Genomic DNA, 19,180 nt, shown 5'->3' on the forward strand with positions numbered 1-19,180 from the left:
AAAAAAAAAATGTTGCAACTGGGAGCCTGGACCTTAGCATCTTTACATTTCCTAAACATTATTTGTCATATCTGCACACATAAGATTGAGAAATAATAAAAAAAAAAAAAATCAGGCATTATTAAGGGGCACCAGAACTTCTGAGGACCCCAGGACGTCGTATTTTCTTTTCCTTTGCTAAGAGAGTTACTTAGCTCTGGTTATTATTTAGTTTTTTCTTCTGTTTTATTCCTAAGTTGCTTGTCACAACCATGATGTGTCAACTCCATAACTGACGATTTTCAAAACTTTGATGAAATTTTGTGAAATAAAAGCTTAATTCTGGTAAACTGTAAAGATTTCATGGACCTGATGAGCTACAATATGGCCTCCTTCAGAATAACATCATATAAATTGAGGTAGTTTGGCTTTTTGTCAACTCCGTCAGTTTTTGTGACTCTTTCAGTGAAATTGTTGTCAAATCTCACTTAAATGTGCAATTAATTCATTTTCATGTATTNTTTTGTCCCTATTCTCAAGAATCACTGAAACATAAAAGTAAAAGGAAGTACAACTAAACTGTGGATTTAAAAAGAAAGGCATAGGACTGAGCTTCTTAATCAGTTTTAGTACCGTTAGTACTAAGAAGAATACTAAGGCATCTACTCAGTTCAAACACCAGAAAATCCCAACGTTGTTACACTTATTTTTTCCCTCTTTCTGTTTGCTTCTGGTATCTTCCAAAACAACTTGAGTATGTACCGCCATCTACTGTGAACAAATGTACAATGGGTTGCCACTTGTATTCTCCCTTGTCTACCAATCTGCTCCTTTGGATTACTGCTTTTCTTTCACCTTTTCAAGCCGATTGCTAGCTATTTTAAAGTCAATTTCATCAGCAGATTTAATCCCTGGTTTGCCGGTGACACCAAACAGAATTATTTATCTGTATTAGCCCTTTTAGTCCAAAAAAAAAAAAATGCTAAGGAATGGTTCAACGAGATGATCTTCTCTTGACAGTTTGTGTACACTGTAGCATTTCTAAGATGGCAACTGAGTCTGATCACATCACCTCGTCTGACCTGAGCTCTTTGTCCGCCTGCAAGCCAAAGAAAACTGTGAAGATATCTGTTGCAAATATTCCCAACTGGTAAGTCACTCTTTCATACATTTTATGTTTAAATTAAAATTAATTGATGCGCTTTCCTGATGGTTTTTAGAACCACCTGTGGTGATTCTGAGGTTAATATTTCCCAGATATGTTTCATTTTACCATGATTTTTCTTCAAATAACCAAAACTTAACTCCATTTTAAGTTTTAATTCCCCGAGTTATTTTTCTCTCTGTTCTTTGCTCCAATTGTGTCTCTCCTTTTGTTAGTCCTGCATGATAGCATGTAATTTAATACCTTCAATATCTATAATACAGTGGGATCGCTGCAAAGCATTGAGCAGCAGCTCAAGTTAAATGTAGGACTATTTTGAGTTATAGATGTTTAATTTGTTATACAACAATAGGCCTCAAGTATTCAAGTACAGAATGCTTCTCATTAGTGGGCTCTATAACATTACATTAACACAATCAATTATTGTGTTTGATTTCCAGAAGTGTTTACAGAGACCGTAAACTACTGAACTATATTACTCCACTTTCTCCACTGTCAGTACATTCAGTGCTTCATGCTCTTTTATACTTTTTGAATGTTCTTTTGTTATTTCTCCATGGCCTCTCTGTTGCGCTCCTTCTTCATGATGTTGCTTGTTAATGTCCTCTAACAAACCCCTGAGGCAACAAAATCTTTCAGCGACTTGGTTTAGCTTCAGTCTTCCAGAATACATATAAAATATTCAACCTGTGGAACATTTGTCTCATGTGGTGTCTGCCTGTTCGGTAACTTTGGACTATTCTCCACTTCTCTTGATTTCCAATTTAATTTTAATTATGTGCACATTTATTCACGCATTTTTCCAATTTAATCTTCAACGTATAGATATTTTTTCTCCTTTAGTCGTCTTCAAGAAGTCACTAAGCTTTCCTAATTTGTTTTTTTTCACCATCTCCTCCACTCTGTAATAAATGTTAAATTTCTACACCACGTTCCTTGCCTAAATACTTCCTGTAGAGTCATATCCTTTCAAAATGTCCTGACTCTGGGCTTTGCTATAAAAACAGGAGACAATAAGGCATGTGTCAACGCTCCCCAAAAAACGTTAACTAAGCATTTTTGAGGATATTTCTGTTTTTTTAGAAAACGACATAACTGTCTTAGTAAGTGAAATTTAACATGCATAGGATAGTGAAAAACGTCTAATCTATCAATCAGGATGTCAGTAGCCAGTCACTGACATCCAGTAATAAAATAAAGTAAATAAAATAAAACACAAATGTGTTAGTGGTTTTGAGTATTTTAGTGAGTATATAATCAGTTTAATCTTCGTGCATTACAGAATAACAAGAACGGACAACTTTAACAGAAACACGTTTGTTATTCATATAACCAACATTCTATTTATTCTATATAGAATAAACAGAAAGAAAACATGAATAAACAAAAAACACATTAAAATATTCAGTGCAGTTTCTGTAGTTTGTTGAAACATTTGACATATCTAACTCTCATCATACCTTTGCGTGTGGTTCCTCAATTAGTCCTCTGGATAAATGCTATTTTCTGGAATGGAAGTTACTGCTTTGTTCAGCCGGATTTGTCATTCGCCAGTGATTTGCTGGTTTGCTAGTCATGTGAAAATGTCGGAAGTGTCAACTCATGTGTTAACTGACACCTCAATGGATCATGGGATGTGTAGTTCAAAAGTAACACGGAAGAAAAAAAACACACCAAAATAAACAGAAAATTTATCTAAATATAGATCAAATTATACATATCTTACCTTTCGATACATGCATTACAGTCTCCAAATATATGTGGCGACGTTTTCCATTCATGAAACACACATGATGCCTTAACCCTTTTACGCAGGAGTTTCAAGCGTCTGCCTAAATAAACCTTCCTTATTTTAATTGTAAGTAGTTCTTTAAATGTCCTGTGAGATGACATGACCCATGTATCGATAACAACTGGAACTTTCAATGTCCAGCAAGTTATTTTCGCAATATGCCGTCTGTTAAACAAGTGCCCCCGGATTAATTACGCTCTCTGTAGCTGCAGCTGTGAAGTTGCCGTATTAACCCGATACTTGCTGGAAAGAGCAAAGTCCGTTGGAATTTTTCAGATAGCGCTACGTGTGGTGGAATTACGGAACTGCAAATTTAGATGTGTCGCCGGCGACACATTCCCGCATAAAAGGGTTAAACTGTCTTCAGAATATTTAACCAACAATGACTACACTTCTATTAAAACCACAATTGTTTTACAAATCAAAGTATTGCTCAGAGCTTGAATTTTTACGTTCTGAGCCTAAAAAGTACGAACTGGTACTCCAACATTTTTAACAAAAATGTCAGCAACAGCTCAGATATGCCTGTATAACTCATTTTACACTTGTATTAACGAATAATTTTTTTTTCTTGCTTTATAGTGAAGTAAGAAAATAAATACTATGTGTGTGTGTGTGTGTGTGTGTGTGAGAGAGAGAAATGTAAAAGTGTATACTGGTGGAGACTTAAGGGACTGGAAGGAGCTGGTATGGTGGGAAACATTTGTTTCCGAGTCGATCTGAAAGGGAACACGACGGAAGGTGACGAAAAATCCAAAATGTAAACCCTGAGTAGAGACTTTCAGGCGTAGCTTCCGCTTAAGCGGTTTACCTCCATGTAAACCCAAATATATAAACTAAACAACACAAAACTTTGCAGTTTAAAAACTTATGAATTGATTTTGAAATTATGATGAGGATTGTGAATGTGGCTAAAGTAAAATTGCACCTGAAAAACTAAGCTCTGGGGTAAAAATAACAAAACGGATGTTGTTGACGTTTCTTTCGGAGTAGTATCCGGTTAGGAAGACGGCTAGTTTCTGAGCGGAATCCTTGTACTCGGTGCATTTACTCACTTTATATTCCAAACGACACGGGCCAGCTTCACAGTTTAACAATGTGGACGCTTATTTTCAATATGTTTAGTATTCCAGATAAAACTCTTGCCATTACTAGGGTTCTTTATTAGCATAGCTAGCTAATTAAGCTCTGACAAGTGCTCGGCTGCTGACGAAAGACGAAATACTGTCAAGCGGAGGAAATAATTAACTTGTTTCTTTAAATGCTAACTCGCTGACAATGGGAACTTGTACTAATAGGACTCCTTGGTGTCATTTGGTATGGTTTTTGAATTATTTGATTAATCTTATTTGGTATAAGTGAAGCTTAAAACAAGGCGGTACGCATTTATGTTTTTATCGTTGACCTAAATTACTAAAAGATTAGATAATTTTTTTGTATACTGAACCGTGGTTGTCAGTGTCATATTTGGCTTCATTTAACTGAGTGGGTTTGCTTGAATGCGTTGTATGAAAGTCGGTCTCTTACTTGTCGCATGGGTTCAGGTGGCAGCTTGGAAAGTTAAACAGGACCTGAAACTGTTTGCACTGCTCCGCCTCTCTTCTTTAATACTTTGTAGAAACAACATTCCTCCCAACCTTCTGATTGCACTTAGTTGTCGGTAGCTCAAATTCACGAAGACGTGATTGGACTTAAATGTGCTTGAAGGGTGCCATGGTGTCCATTTGGATTAGAGCAGTGGTAATGACTAAATATTTAACATAAACTGCAGCTGAGTGCACATTGCTGCGATCATCTCAACACATCACAACATGCCGCCTGTTTTGTGCCTGTTGATGCTCTTCGGGGCATTATGGTCTTATGGAGAGGCTATGTCGCGGGAAGAGAAACAAAAGTTTAGGTAAGTTACACAGGAACACTGATTGATGTATGATTTAAAAAAAAAACTGTTTAACCCTGCAGAATTTCGCTAATTTTTGTGGTTTTACCAAAGGAACCAAGTGGTAGAGATGTTTGACCATGCATATCAGAATTACATGGTAAGTTTTGGTCCTACTTTATTACCACCTTTCAAAAAACAGCGAAGTATGAAGTTCGTGGCATGGAGTTCAAGGAATGTTTGTGTTTATTCTAGGACCATGCATACCCAGCAGACGAGCTCATGCCTCTGACTTGCAGAGGGAGAGTACGTGGCCTTGAACCCAGTCGAGGAGATGTGGATGATGCACTTGGGAAGTAGGTAGCATTCTGCCTTGCCACCCCTCGGCCTTCCTTGTTTTAATGGAAACAGTGATGCCGATATGGCCCCTCAGGGTTTAGCTTGTTTGCTCGCAGATGTGAGAGAGCAAACTGCAAATTTGGATTGAATCTTTATACACTTGGCTTTTTTATGTGTATATATAACACATTAATGGCATAGTTTAACTGATTAAGAAAAGCACTGCATCTTATTTGGAAAAGTACAGTCAGAAAAATTATTTAATATAAAAAGAGCAGTCATGTGGGAGTGAAATGCAGAACTGATGTGATATAATAAGGTTTTAAGTTTCCTAAAAAAGAGTTTAATTTGCATTTGAGCGTTTGGATAAACATGAGATGATGAGGAAGTCTGTGTGAAGCACAGAAAATGAAGAAAGATTCTGCCACATCACATAAGATTCAGATCTGAAACTAAGATTATAATGTCTGTTTCTATGTGTTTTAGCTTCTACATGTGTTATTTTTGTGTTTTGGCTAGATTGCAATGATAAGTGTGACATAGAGATGAGCTATTACTTTGTTGTTTTATATTATTGTGGAAAAAAATAGCGCTAAATGAATTAGTCATGCTTTGATAATAATGATAAACACTTCAGTGTTGACGCTTGCAAAACCCTGAAACTAACAGCATGATGGGAATTCTTATTTTTTTAAGCAATTTTCACTCTGCTTCCTTGTGATGATCGTTAAAGGTTGGGTTTACTTTTCAAAATACGATTTAATTTCAAGCTGTCTTGTGAAGCTTGGCAGCTTGTTATTTTGTTCTTGGGTTTGTATGCACAAACTTGTTTTCTTCGTTAAAAAAAAAAACTACATAAAAATAAATAAATACATTGAAATAGTTGGCAGTTCAGTTGCTCTACTAGATGTCACTATTGTAGTGAAGCGTCATTTTTAATAAAAAGAGTTGATTTTATTTTTAGATATATGGCAACAAAGGTCAGGAATTTCAAATAACTTTTTTAATTGTCATTGCAACACATACTGTAAAACTCAGTAATAAAATAAAATGTAAACTCTTTATTTGCTATTTGAACAAAAGCACTCATTAACTTTATTTGTTGGTTTATCTGCCAGATTTTCTTTGACGCTTATAGACACCTTGGATACTTTGGTGGTGAGTATTGTTTATTTTGTTAATATTTGGTAAGCTTACATGATAAAAATTTAGCAAATTAATTGGAAAATTATTTGAGTATTGCAGGGTTTTTTTTTTTTTTCCAGAAGAATAGCTACTGTGAAATTTCAACAAAAACATATTAGAATGGAGTAACCGAGCAATAATTCTATACAAAAAACCCCAAAAAAAAAACATCCCAAATTACTGATTATAAAATTAAGTAAATATAAGAAGTGGGCAAAACCCAGCATGGATTTGTTTTATACAATCCTAAAAGTCTAGTTAAAAGGAAATAATTTTCAAAATAAACCACTTCTTAATAATCGTGGAATTTTACATGTAACAAAATTGATCAAAGCAATCATAAACTACAAATTGAGCAGAATCCTCCTAGTTTCTCTGAATTTTTAAAACTAAACTTCATACTATCTTAAGGTCTGTAACTAAGGATGATCTTTGGGTTATTTCTGCAGCTTCTGAACAAGACGACGGAGTTTGAAGCCGCCGTGAGGAGAGTCCTGTCTGATGTGCGGCTGGACAATGACATTGTGGTGTCGGTCTTTGAAACCAACATTCGAGTCCTTGGGTGAGATTCGATTGGTCTGCCTATGCATATTTAAAAAAAAAAAAAAGAAGTTATCTTGCATTATTTAATGTGTGCTGAGTGTTTAAAACAGTGGATGTCAAATACAAAACAGGAGAGGCAGCGGCTTCTATTGCACTGATTTTTTTTAACTGTGGTCCCACAGGGGTCTTCTCGGTGGTCATTCTATGGCCGTGATGCTGAAGGACGGAGGACAGAACATGCAGTGGTACCAAGACGAACTCCTGCATATGGCCAAAGACTTGGGACTGCGACTACTGCCAGCCTTTAACACCAGCAGCGGCCTGCCTTATCCCAGGGTGAGATTCACTGTCATTCAATTTCATGTGGGGAGAATTTTGCAGTGTTCATTACAGCGTGATAATAGCTCCATAAAGCAGAAACGATAATCTGTGTTGGAAGTCGTTGGTAATTCATTAATTTATCTACATTTGCATGGAGATCTGTCTCAGTTCCATACTTATTTGCATTTTCCACTTTGCTTCACCGGCTACAGCTGTCTTATCTCTAAACACATTTTCACGCTCGACTTGCTTCTGTGTGGAGTCTTGAAAACCTTTTTTTAATCATTATTATTTTTTTTATTTTTTTTTTTATTACAAGATAAACTTGAAACATGGCGTCAGGGGTCCAGAGACGAGAACCGGTACGGAAACGGACACCTGCACGGCGTGCGCGGGCACCATGATCCTGGAGTTTGCTGCCTTAAGCCGCTTCACTGGGGACCCTGTGTTTGAGGTACAAATTAATATTCATGAAAATGTCATGCATGATATCCAACCCATAAAATCCCCACAAACCCGCTTATAAGTAAACACTAATTTGAGTAAAAAAACTGGTCTAATTAATAAAACACACTAAATTACCTTATGTAATGTTGTTTTTTTTGATGGTAATGGATACACAAGTTTATGACCTGCGGAATAGATATTTGCACAGGCAGCACTGAACAGCTGCACCCTTTATGCAACGCAGCTTCTATAATATCACGTTCGCAGGAGATGATGAAATAAGACGGAAGTAAGCTATCTGTTGAAACTTAATACAGTTTTAGCCAGATTTAACTTATTTTCACTCTAATTACACCCAATAATTAGGAAATGTGCCTTCGTAAATCTGAAATCTGAAAATTGGCAGCTGCTGAACAAAATGACCTGTATTATGTAGCAATACATATTAACGTAAGTTCTAGATTTGGTTGTATAAGATAGATGTTCTGAAGTTTTAGGTTTTACTTGCAAAACTGTTGAAGAATGAACAAAATATTGGAGCTTACATAATTCAGAGTAAAGCAAAAAAAAAAAAACCCAGTAACTTTTATGAAACAAAGTAATAAAAGCACACAAGCACCTGGTCAGAAATAATAATAAAAAAAAAACTCTAGGAGCTCCTGACTGCCTTGGGTGCATTTGTTTGCTTGAATGCAGATGTATTTTTCACAGCAAATATTTGACTTGAGGTAGTGCAGTTGGAAAAACAAATACTGCAGGTGTTACTCGTAACACTCAAGCAGTACCTTGTCTTCTGTCTTTTTTTGAACTGCCACCAAAATGTCTGTTGGCTTGGACCAACGTGACTTGTTGCAAGCAGAGCACATGACTTATAGCTGCTGTGGATTTAATTTAGGAGTATCAGAAGAAGGGGGTTGAAAACAAATGCTTGAAAAGTTCCACTGTTCTGTCTATAGTCAGAAAAAATAAAAACCTTGCTTCAGTTATTCCTTTACTTAACAGTTATGTACTACCTTGTGATGGTTGGTTATGTCAGGTCTAAACGAAATACTTCGAAGTTTGTGATTGTAACTAGAGCTGAAACTATTAATCAGATAAATCGTGATTAATTAATTATTGAAATGTTCGTCAACTAATTTAGTGATCTATTATACTGGAATATACAGAGTAAAAAAGGGAATTTACTGAAGGAACAACATAGTAAGAGTAGTAAATAAAACAATACTGTACAATATTCTTTCATCTGCAGATGATTTTTTTCTGCTCCAAATCATCAAGCATATACTGAAGCAATACTACGGTATTGCATTTTTTTTTTTCAATAAAATGTTCCTTTTATTAAAAAAAGGAATTGAATTATTCATGTATTTGCATCTTTTATTGTATTTCTACTACTGTATGATGGTTAAAAATAAATATCTGCTGAATGTGCCAATTTTTTAAATCTGATTAATCGTCGGAATAATCAACATAATAATAAATTACTACAATAATCATTAGTTGCATCCATGTTCAAGGTACACATACTTTTGCAAGGTAGACTGTTTTGTCGTTTCAGTCGTAGACTGATTAATTTCCTTGGTGCGGCAGTAAACTGCTGAACAAGCACAGAGTCAGTCAGTAATTCATTCACAGCAGAGAGCTACTGTAGATTTTGGATTTATAGTAACTTATTCTTCACGCGCTGACAGGACCATGCTCGGAGGGCGCTGGACTTTCTGTGGGAGAAGAGGCAGAGAAACAGCAACCTGGTGGGAACCACCATCAACATCCACTCAGGAGAGTGGGTCAGAAGAGGTGAGATGATGCAGAGTGTGGGGATGGGAGACCGAGTTGCAGACTGGTCATAGTGGAAAGGTGTAGCTTTCTGGTCAGTTAAAAAGCAGAGTAAAAATTTGAGTTGCTTTGATAAAGTTAAAGGTCGTATGGGCTCAAACGTTTTTGTACCTTGCATTGAAAATCCCGTTGAAAGCCGCCTTTCTCTTGCCGCTTGCAGACAGCGGAGTCGGAGCCGGAATAGACTCGTACTATGAATACCTGCTAAAGGCCTACATCCTCCTGGGAGACGACCTGTTTCTGCAGCGTTTTAATATCGTGAGGACACACACACACACACACACAGCGTTGAGTAAATCGATTCCTCCTCTGTCTTCAGAACATTTGTCATAAGAGCATCCCTCACAAGCTGACGCAATGCTATGCTTTTAAGCTTCTCTCTCAGGTCCTAAATAATTTTCCTCGCCATGCTTTTAAGGTCCCAGACATAATCTATCGATCTGTTTTGTATAATGAGTGATGCGAAGGTTCATGAACACATCCATTTATCCGCTGTTAGAAGAGCTTCAGTGGTCTGATGTGAGAGTTTTCCCTCTTCTGTATTATTTTTCAGGACCGTGATTGGAAAATTTGATTCAAAGTAAACCTGTAGACAGACTTTTGTCACGCCCTATCAAACCATATTGGTTTTCCAGCATTAAGCTCTTAGTGAATAATACATTTTTTTATTGATTGGTTCTTACTTAGCATGAAATATTTAATGAAGCTAGGAAAGCTTAACGTCACAATTTTAAGGGCGTTAAGCTCTTTAGTCTGTGAATGTTCATCTTCATACTCCATGCATCTAAAAGTGTCCTCTTCTATATTCCATTTCTCCTTCACACCTCCCATGTAGCACTATGCATCCATTATGAAGTATATCAGCCAGCCTCCTCTGCTGCTGGACGTCCACATCCACAAACCCCTACTTCCTGCTCGCACCTGGATGGACTCTCTGCTGGCCTTCTTCCCGGGACTTCAGGTCCGACTAGAACCCGTTCTGCCGAATGGATCAGGTCGCCTGTCGAGTCGTTTTGGCGTTTCGTTGACATGAATATACGTTGCGTGTGTTTCAGGTGTTGAAGGGAGACATCCGCCCTGCGATCGAGACTCACGAGATGTTGTACCAAGTTACCAAAAAACACAACTTCCTCCCAGAGGTAATCTGCTTCACTCTGTCAGACGCTGCGTGCTGGTTTCGAATTCTGCCACAAATGAAAGAATCAAATTATCACTTGTGGCCTGCGCAGGCTGTGCTGTTTAGGAAAGCAGCTCTGATTGCACGAGCCCATTTAGAAAGCCAGAAACCCAACTCTAAAATAAACCTCCGCTGATCATCCGCTGGATATGCGAGCAGGCGAGGAACAGTGTCCTGCACACACTGACCTTCAGGCACATTTCATCGTATAAAGCCCATAAACCTCTGTGTATTTCTTTTAGGATTTAAGTACAAAATTGTGAAGGGAAAAGAAACAATTCGTTGTCCTCACAGTATGATGCTGCGACTGCCATGTTTCTCTGAGCATATTCTTCTGTATGCTAAATTGGTGTAAATAAACCCCTCTTAATGAAATGTTAGGATATAAATTCACATGTTTATCATAAAGTTGTATATTTGATTCAATAAATGGACACTAAACAGAATTACAAACAGGGAACTCGTACAGTTTGACGCTGTTATTCCCATCACTGCAGGTCAGAGAGAACCATGTGGGGAAGTTTAAAACAAGGTTAGGTTATGAAGCAATATCCCAAGCTTTCAATATCTAACAGAGATCTGTTTAATTCATCTTCTTAAAATGCAAAGAATATGACTGAACTGCAGGTCTGTCGAGACATGACCATCCAACTATATGAGTGTATGTTGCAGCTTCATCTGCTGGCCTCATTCTCTTTAACGTGCTGACCGCTGCGCCCTCCTCTGTCCGTCCTCAGGCCTTCACTACTGACTTCAGGGTGCACTGGGCTCAGCATCCCCTGAGGCCTGAATTCGCAGAGAGCACCTACTTCCTTTATAAGGTAATTTACCAAACGACTGCCTTAACGCTGTGTTTTCGCTGCCCTGGCACAAGAGGGAAATATCCATTACCATGCATCACTTTTGTGATTTATTCCACCTCAAGTAGCAAATAAATCATTTTTTTCCTAAGACTGCGCTCAAGTGGAGCAGCTTCCACAGCTGACGTACTGACTTTTTCCCAACCTGCTTCCTCCCATTTCCACCAGGCCACAGGAGACCCTTACTACCTGGAGGCAGGACGCACCATCCTGGACAACCTCAACCGCTTTGCTAGGGTTCCTTGCGGTTTTGCTGCTATGAAGGATGTGCGCACCGGGAGCCACGAAGACCGGTAAGTCCAAACAGATTCACTTTTTTTTTTTTTTGCAATGAAAATAAACTGAATAGAAGTGGTTGCAATATTTAGATATCTATTATATGTATGACAATACTTATCCAATTGTGGTTATTATGCTGCAAGCAAATTGTAGCTAAAGGAACTAAATCCTGCTTTATGCTTCACACCCCGTTTGTTTCTTTTCAGAATGGACTCGTTTTTCCTTGCCGAGATGTTTAAATACCTCTTCCTGCTGTTTGCTGAGGCAGAAGACATTCCCTTTGATGTGGAGGACTACGTCTTCACAACCGAGGCTCACTTACTGCCTCTGTCTCTCTCTACAGCCCCTAACGCCTCGTCCATTCCCTCAAACAAAACGGTAACCTAAAGAATATGTAAAAAGAAAAAAATTTGCCGGAAGCACCGTTTCGCTTCCAATAACGGCAAAAAACTTTTGTGGACGTTTCAGTCCGATGAGGAACTGGACGACTCCAACTTTGACTGGACGTGTCCCAACACCCGGCTCCTGTTTCCCGACCCTGCCTTTCCTCGCAGCCTGAGAGAACCGATTCGAAGTGCCGTCGACAAGAGCTGTCCCCGTCCTGCCCCGTACAGGTATGCAGACGTACAGGTTGAACCGGCTCCTGGCCCTGCGCGCTTTGGGTAACTGTGTCGGCTGCATCGCTCGTTTTCTGCTTCGGTTATAATTGTATTAATGTTTCCCATAAGAAGCCTGTCACAATAAGCACTAAATAAATTAATTGCATGATAAATTAAAAATGAAAATTGGACAGCAGTCGTCTAAGAGATGTCCCACTTTAGTGTTGTTGAAAAGCCGGCACTTTCAGACACACTGCTAATACTGGGCGTCCAGTACAATGGGGTAAGTTTGCACTATCTGCCATTTTTTCCTGTTTTCCCCACCAGCTTAATGATTATTTTTTTGAAGTACAACTTTGGTGACAGAGACTTTATAATCCACTTTAATTATTGTCACTTTGGTTGTTTTCTTTGTTTGTTTTTGGACATTTAAAAGATCTTCTAGTTCCAGTGTTAAATTTTCTTTAGAAATTAAAGTTTTGTTCTTATATATGCTTGCATTGATAAGCCATTATTATTATTATTATTATTATTAGTTGAAAATGTTCTCAAAGTGACAATACAATCGTTTATTGCAACAATTTCTGGGACAATTTATTATCCGGCAGTACTTGTTATTGTTTCAGGCCTCGTAATGTTCAAGTAAATATGCATTTTATCATTTCCTGCCCTTTTAGGGAACCTGGAATGGGCCGTCCTCCCCTGAGGGCTCAGGACTTTATGGCGAACAACCCTGAACATCTGGAGCTGCTTCGACGGATGGGAGTCAGTCTCATCCACCTGAAAGATGGCAGGGTGCAGCTGGTCCAGCATGCTACACAGGTTAACGCCGCAGCAGGACGACGCAGCAGATACACAGCTGATTCCCATTAAAACTAGCATACAGTTTATCCGTTTATTCCTGGCAGATAGAATTGTATCACACCTCTGTTATTTTCGGTGTCTTCCCGGCTGAATCCTTTAACGACGGCTGTCTCCTCTCCCACTCTGTGCGCACCTACACCTAGGCTGTGAGCGCGGTGGCAGCAGAGGACGGGGTGCGTTTCATGCAGGAGATGATGGAGCTGTCGAGCCAGCAGCAGAAGGAGCAGCTTCCTCCCAGAGCCATCCAGATCGTCTCCCATCCGTTCTTTGGTAGAGTGGTGCTGACTGCGGGACCGGCGCAGTTTGGCACCGACCTCTCCAAAAGTTCCACAGGGGTAAGTTTTTCTGTCTGCCAAAAGTGTAAATAAACGTTTCCCTGTTTTTAGTTTACTTTTGTGTTATTTTCCATTAGTTGGGGGGGAATAAAAACAACAACAAAAAAAAAAAACAACATATTCTGAGCAGTAATTAAGCCAAAACTGATGAAAAGGAGTAGTTTGATGAAACATAAATCTTACATAGTCTACCCCTTCACACAGAAGTCAATGTACTTTACCATAAGCAACTAAGCATCAACCAATTCATATATTTTAGGTAACAAAATGTTTATTTTTTCATTTAAAATCTGAGACGAAGTATTTGTTTAACTGTATCTAATATATTTCTATCATTGAATAAAAAGGCTTAATTCTTTTTGCAGAACGTGGCAATTTTTTAAATGCAATAAATCAGTTAGCTGTCAGAATAGTCTATAAAATAATCAATTACTTTTATATGTATTTATATAGAGAGAGAAAGAGAAGGAGGGACGAATAAATAACTAGATGGATAGATATGTTTTTTTTTTTTACTTTAAGATAAGGACCAACACAAATTAGTGCATTAACTTTAAAGTGAAAGGAAAATGATACAAGTACCAGGAAATGCAAAGCTGCGACAATATAATGCACACCACACTTCAATTATTACTCCGTATCATAAAATTCTCATACATGACATGAAGTTTGTGGTTTTGCTTGTGCAGAATATGTCACACTTAGAGATGGAGTTGTACTTTTATTTGACATGGCGTGCTGCCTCTTAGCTCTTTTCGTGTTTCATGCAGGTACGGGGCTTCGTCACGGTGGCCGAGCCGTACAGCGGCTGCAGCGAGATCACCAACGCCGAGTACGTCCAGGGCCACATCGCCTTGCTGCAGCGCGGTCAGTGCATGTTTGCGGAGAAGGCCCGGAACATCCAGAAGGCCGGCGCCATCGGAGGCATAGTCATCGGTCAGTGCGGACAGCAAGCTGCCCGAGACAGATGCTGACTACTCTGTGACTAGATTAGTGAGCAATAACTGGATTAGCTTTGAAGACATCCAGTCTGGTAGGCCGCTGCACCCGACATGATGGCTTATCGCTTAAACAGAGCTTCGTGGGAGCAACAGGGCTTTATCAAACTTCCTTGTATATTCATGACATTTTCAATATTTCCTTTTTAATAAAAGAGTGCTATAATAAGTGCAGTAAAATAATTTTAAAAAAAGCATATAGTTCGGCTCATTAACTTGCGTTCTTGCTTTCAGATGACAACGAGGGCAGCAGCAGCGACACGGCTCCTCTGTTCCAGATGGCCGGAGACGGCCGCAGCACGGACGACATCACGCTGCCCCTCCTCTTCCTGTTTCATAAGGAGGGGAACATCCTGCTGGAGGCGCTGAAGGAGTACAGAGAGGTGGAGGTGTTGCTGAGCGACAAAGCCAGAGACAGAGGTGCGACATTGTTCCTTTCCTCGAGCGCCAAACTTCACATATTCCTCATTGCAAGTCTGATCACGTCACTGTGCTCCACTCTCCCCATCAGCCGAGCCTCATTATGTGCTTAGCTGTGTAAAACAAAACACGGGGTGTAAATGATTTAGGGAATTATTCAAAGGCACCCAACCCCCTGCGATTATAACGAGACATGATGGAGCAGATCCATCACCTCGTATCCAAGTCTTTTTCTGATTATTTTTTCCTCTATGTCTTGTAACCTTACCTTTCTTTTCCCCCCTTCTACTTGTTTTCTGTTCCTTACTTGCTGCCTTCACTCCTGTTGGTGAGCAGCAGCCATATTCAAAGGTAAACCTCTTCCTGGGAGCCTGATTGAGGGCAGTAAGTGATCTCTTCTTCTCCCACTTTCTTTGTCTGTTCCTCTTCTCTTCAAGTAAAACTGGAACGTTTGCATCCATATATCCATATAAACTCACATCTCAGTTTCAGGTGTTTAGAATTAATATGAAACTGGCTGAACAAACCCAGATCAGTTATGATCATAACCCGAAAGCAGGAGCTTCCATCCATATATCTGTCTGTCCATCCATCCATTTCTTTTACCCAAGCGTCCATCCATCTGTTCCTTCTTCCTCCCTTCCTCAACAAAAGGGCTGCCTGGATATTTGAGTGTAATAAAAATGTGAAATGAAATCGGTGTGGGATTTGGAAACCAGCGTTGGTGATTCCTGCGTGTATCCGTCTGCGCTGTCGTTATTTCTTTAAAAGTGAAAACTGCTCAGTTACAATCAGCTGTATTTTTAGAATCAGGACAAACACTGCTGCCAGCTTTAGTTAAAAAAAATCATAGTGCTGTTTTTTTTTTGTTGTTTTTTTTCCATTTATCAGTTGGCTCTCAGTTTGGCTACACAGCTATGTGAGGAAAGCTATATCCTGCAGGAAACATGACTCACGATCAGCACCATGCTGTTCGAGTGTGACAGCCTCTTTATAAAAACTGTTCTATTTTTGACCTGGAATGGAAGCGTGTGTGGATTACTGGCAGAAAAAAGAAAAAGTATGTGTGACTTGTACTCATTTTTATGCAAAACGCCTCATCTCACACCCGTGCTTCCTGCCTAGGTGCGGATGTGCAAGAAGAGGAGGAGGACTGTCAAACCGAGGCAAAGACTCCCACTTCATTTGAACCCGATAGCCAGTCACAAATGAGCACGGAGGAGTTGGATGAATCGGCTCCTGAGGAAGTTACTCCTGCTCAGGAGGAGGTGAGTCCTGTGGCGGAAGTCATAAAAGAAGAGGAGGAAAAAGCCGTAGATCCACAGGCGGAAACGGCTCGGCCCAAAGAGGAGAGAGACTCCGAGAAGACGCAAGAGCCTCGAGGCGACACGGACTCCAGCAGCCAGTCAGTGGACGAGCTGCTGGCTGATTGGCGGGAAGACTTGGAGGCTTTCAAGCAGATGGAGAAGGATGAGCTCTGACAGGCGTTAGACACATATTTGCTCTTCAACTGCGGGTTTAACGCAGCGTAGGGAGAGGAGAGGGGACATTCACACAGAGGGAGCTGTCTTAAAAGGTTTATTTTACCCCTCTGCGAAAGGTTTTACCTGCAAAGGCAGCGCCCCTTTGCTGTAACTGTGGGAGTCATTTGGTAGATAATGAGTTAAGAGACCATGGGTCTTACCTCACTTTCTGGAACAGTTTCTGTCTGTGCGTTCTTTTGTTTTTTAATGACTCGGACCAGATCGCTTGAAACTGTACGTAACTGTACTGTATTTTCCAATCTGTTTCTTCCTACTCTTGTTTTTCCTGTCTATGCATTTCTGACCACTTTTACTCAGTTGAACTTCCGTCGTCTCAGTCGTAAATCCATTGACCAACTGATTTTATTTGAGAGCGCAGATTACATGTGATTTAACATTTAATGTTTTGATTTTGGGGCTCATCACAGACTTTCATTAGAATATATATATAAAAAAAACAACTAATTATTACGGGGGAAGATTGGTAAGATAAATATATTTTTATGGTTCTATGTCTGACAAAAGATTACAAAACCTATCATTTCTATATCATTATATATATATAATATGACAAGATATGTAAAATATTTATTTGCCCAGGTAGACTGACTGAAAGACTACAGTGCTTTTTGCCCAGTCACTGACCTCCAAACAGAAACAACATTCTCTGGACCACATTGGCGCAAAACCCGCTCTCTCTGTGTTAAAGCGCAACCACAGGCCGCCACTGGAGGGCGCTGGAAGAACTGATTCTCTCTCTGGACTCTGGAAGAAGCAGAGATCGATGAGTTGAAAGGATGAGATTCAATAAAGATCGAAAACTAAGTTGTCTTCATCTTTTTGAGCTCATTGTGTTTTTCAGTGAAACCTTTTACTCAGTTTGCTGCTTGAGATTGTTTGGAAAATTCTTTTTAAATGTGAATAATTACACATTAGGGAGAGGGCATGGTTGAAACCAAGTAGGTGGAAAAAGCTGTCATAAATCTGAGAAATAATAGCGAGCACATCTTGACATCAAAATAATGGGAATGTTTGAGTCAAGGCTGAAGGCTTGCAAATCGCTTCTTTCCGACATACGTTTCTATAAACAGTGGGCGGACGCCCACATCAAATCACTTGACTCAACATGACACACATGTAATTGGAAAATTCTCAGTATGCACAGAGGCATTATGGTCTTATGAAAGAGTGCTGAGACAGAAAAATTAATGCTAAATAAAAAAATATATTACTATAGTCTTGCCTTTCTGTGAATTTCTATAGATTTACTTCAGAATGCTGCTGAAATAAACAAATAGGAAGTAATAGGAAGTGAGTTCATATCTTACAGATTATTAACAAGAGTATGAATTGAACTGTCATGCTGATGGGCGCTAACCAGACTTTTCTGTCAAAAACTGTCAAAAGTTGCTTGCAAATACCAGCTGATCAGCTCGACTGTTGTGGTTTCGGTGACGTCAACTCAAATGCAGAAGAAGAATAAATAGAGGTTGTTGTTTTTTTCCCATCACACTTTTTTAAAGACTATCTTGTGAAATCCATCTGTCTTTTTACTGTCAATGTATGTATATATATATATATATATATATATATATATATATATATTTTGTTTTTGTTTTTTGTTTTGTTTTTTTTTATAGTCAAATTAGTTTTTTTAAAAAACAGAAACGTTGATTCAAATAAACTCAATCAGCTAATTTTGTATGGAGCACAATTCTATTATAAATACTGAGTGAAATCATTAATGTTTTAATTAGTCAAAACTGGGAATGAAAACAGCTAATTAGCTGAATGTCAGGAATTAATGTAATCAGTAAAATCTATAACAAAAAAAACTAAATCTAATCTAACTAACTTCTAATTATTTCACACAACCCTGTTGCACATAGAGGACCAAAAGCACAATGAATAAATGATAATGCAATTGCTGCTTTAATGTGTTACTTTATTCAGTTGAACTTCTTCTTGAAAAATTATGTAATTAAAATGTTTATTTTATTAGAAAAACTTAAATAAAATTATAGTGTCATTAGTTATGTTATGACCCAAGTCAAGTTGTTACCTTAATGAATTGTTAATTTGTTAAAATTGGGAATAAAAATATATAGTTAATAAAATATGTATCTTACTACCAAAAAGTCACAATTTACTTAATTATTTTGTGTGTTTTGGAGGGCCATGAGAAGGTTTTTGTGATGTTTTTTAAATTAAATACTTTATTAATTAAATTATCAATCATATTTGTCCATGCACTGCTCACAGTCTCCCCGTGCTCTCTGCTAAGCGCTAGCTCCTCCTCCACAGCAGAGCCTGTCATGAAGCGCAGGCTAGTAAGCATGGCCACCGATGATGGTGGATAAACAGTTTTGTTTTGTTATATTAGGTTGTTTCTTCTTCATTGGCACAGTAGCAGCAATGCATCAGTCTTGAACGTGAATTTGCTGTGAGGGAGGTCGTGAGGAGGTCTTGACAGTGCCAAGGAAATTCATCCTGACCCTGATTAGTTGTTTTCGACCAGAGTATTTCTGCAGGTGGCAGTCGGACCACAAGGAGGAGGCAGAGGAGCTTGTTTTATTTTTCAGGGTTTTTATTTTATTTTATTATATTATCTTTCTCATATTATTATACAGTCAGGACAT

The 19,180-nt window shown here is 38.7% G+C and overlaps 2 protein-coding genes across 5 annotated transcripts in view; one reads left to right on the forward strand and one right to left on the reverse strand.

The window, feature by feature from the left end:
• Nucleotides 1-3,191, reverse strand: part of npl (N-acetylneuraminate pyruvate lyase (dihydrodipicolinate synthase)) — an 11,205-nt gene extending 8,014 nt beyond the window's left edge. Inside the window, exon 1 of one of the 3 annotated variants that reach the window (XM_015054800.1) lies at nt 3,041-3,191. The gene's annotated coding sequence lies outside the window, so the exon portion shown is untranslated. Of the gene's footprint in view, nt 1-2,604; nt 2,760-2,870; nt 2,958-3,040 lie in introns of those variants that run through there. The other 2 variants (XM_015054802.1, XM_015054799.1) reach the window with 2 other exon arrangements.
• Nucleotides 3,192-3,903: 712 nt separating this feature from the next.
• Nucleotides 3,904-17,374, forward strand: edem3 (ER degradation enhancer, mannosidase alpha-like 3). 2 transcript variants are annotated; one of them, XM_015054796.1, is made up of 21 exons: nt 3,904-4,836; nt 4,930-4,975; nt 5,071-5,171; nt 6,273-6,312; nt 6,789-6,901; nt 7,065-7,218; nt 7,523-7,657; nt 9,342-9,447; nt 9,647-9,744; nt 10,322-10,447; nt 10,542-10,625; nt 11,401-11,484; nt 11,692-11,816; nt 12,009-12,180; nt 12,271-12,416; nt 13,079-13,223; nt 13,409-13,600; nt 14,371-14,536; nt 14,833-15,018; nt 15,355-15,402; nt 16,144-17,374. In XM_015054796.1, exons 1-21 carry the CDS (start codon nt 4,748-4,750, stop codon nt 16,497-16,499), a joined length of 2,712 nt encoding a protein of 903 aa, XP_014910282.1. In that variant the 5' UTR covers nt 3,904-4,747; the 3' UTR covers nt 16,500-17,374. The 2 variants fall into 2 exon arrangements, with proteins under 2 accessions (XP_014910282.1, XP_014910283.1); XM_015054797.1 differs by lacking the exon at nt 15,355-15,402.
• The last annotated feature ends 1,806 nt before the right edge of the window (nt 17,375-19,180 follow it).

This window comes from Poecilia latipinna, unplaced genomic scaffold (assembly GCF_001443285.1).
Source record: "Poecilia latipinna isolate Pla-1442-1.1 unplaced genomic scaffold, P_latipinna-1.0 Scaffold1278, whole genome shotgun sequence".
Classification (NCBI taxonomy): Eukaryota; Metazoa; Chordata; class Actinopteri; order Cyprinodontiformes; family Poeciliidae; genus Poecilia; species Poecilia latipinna.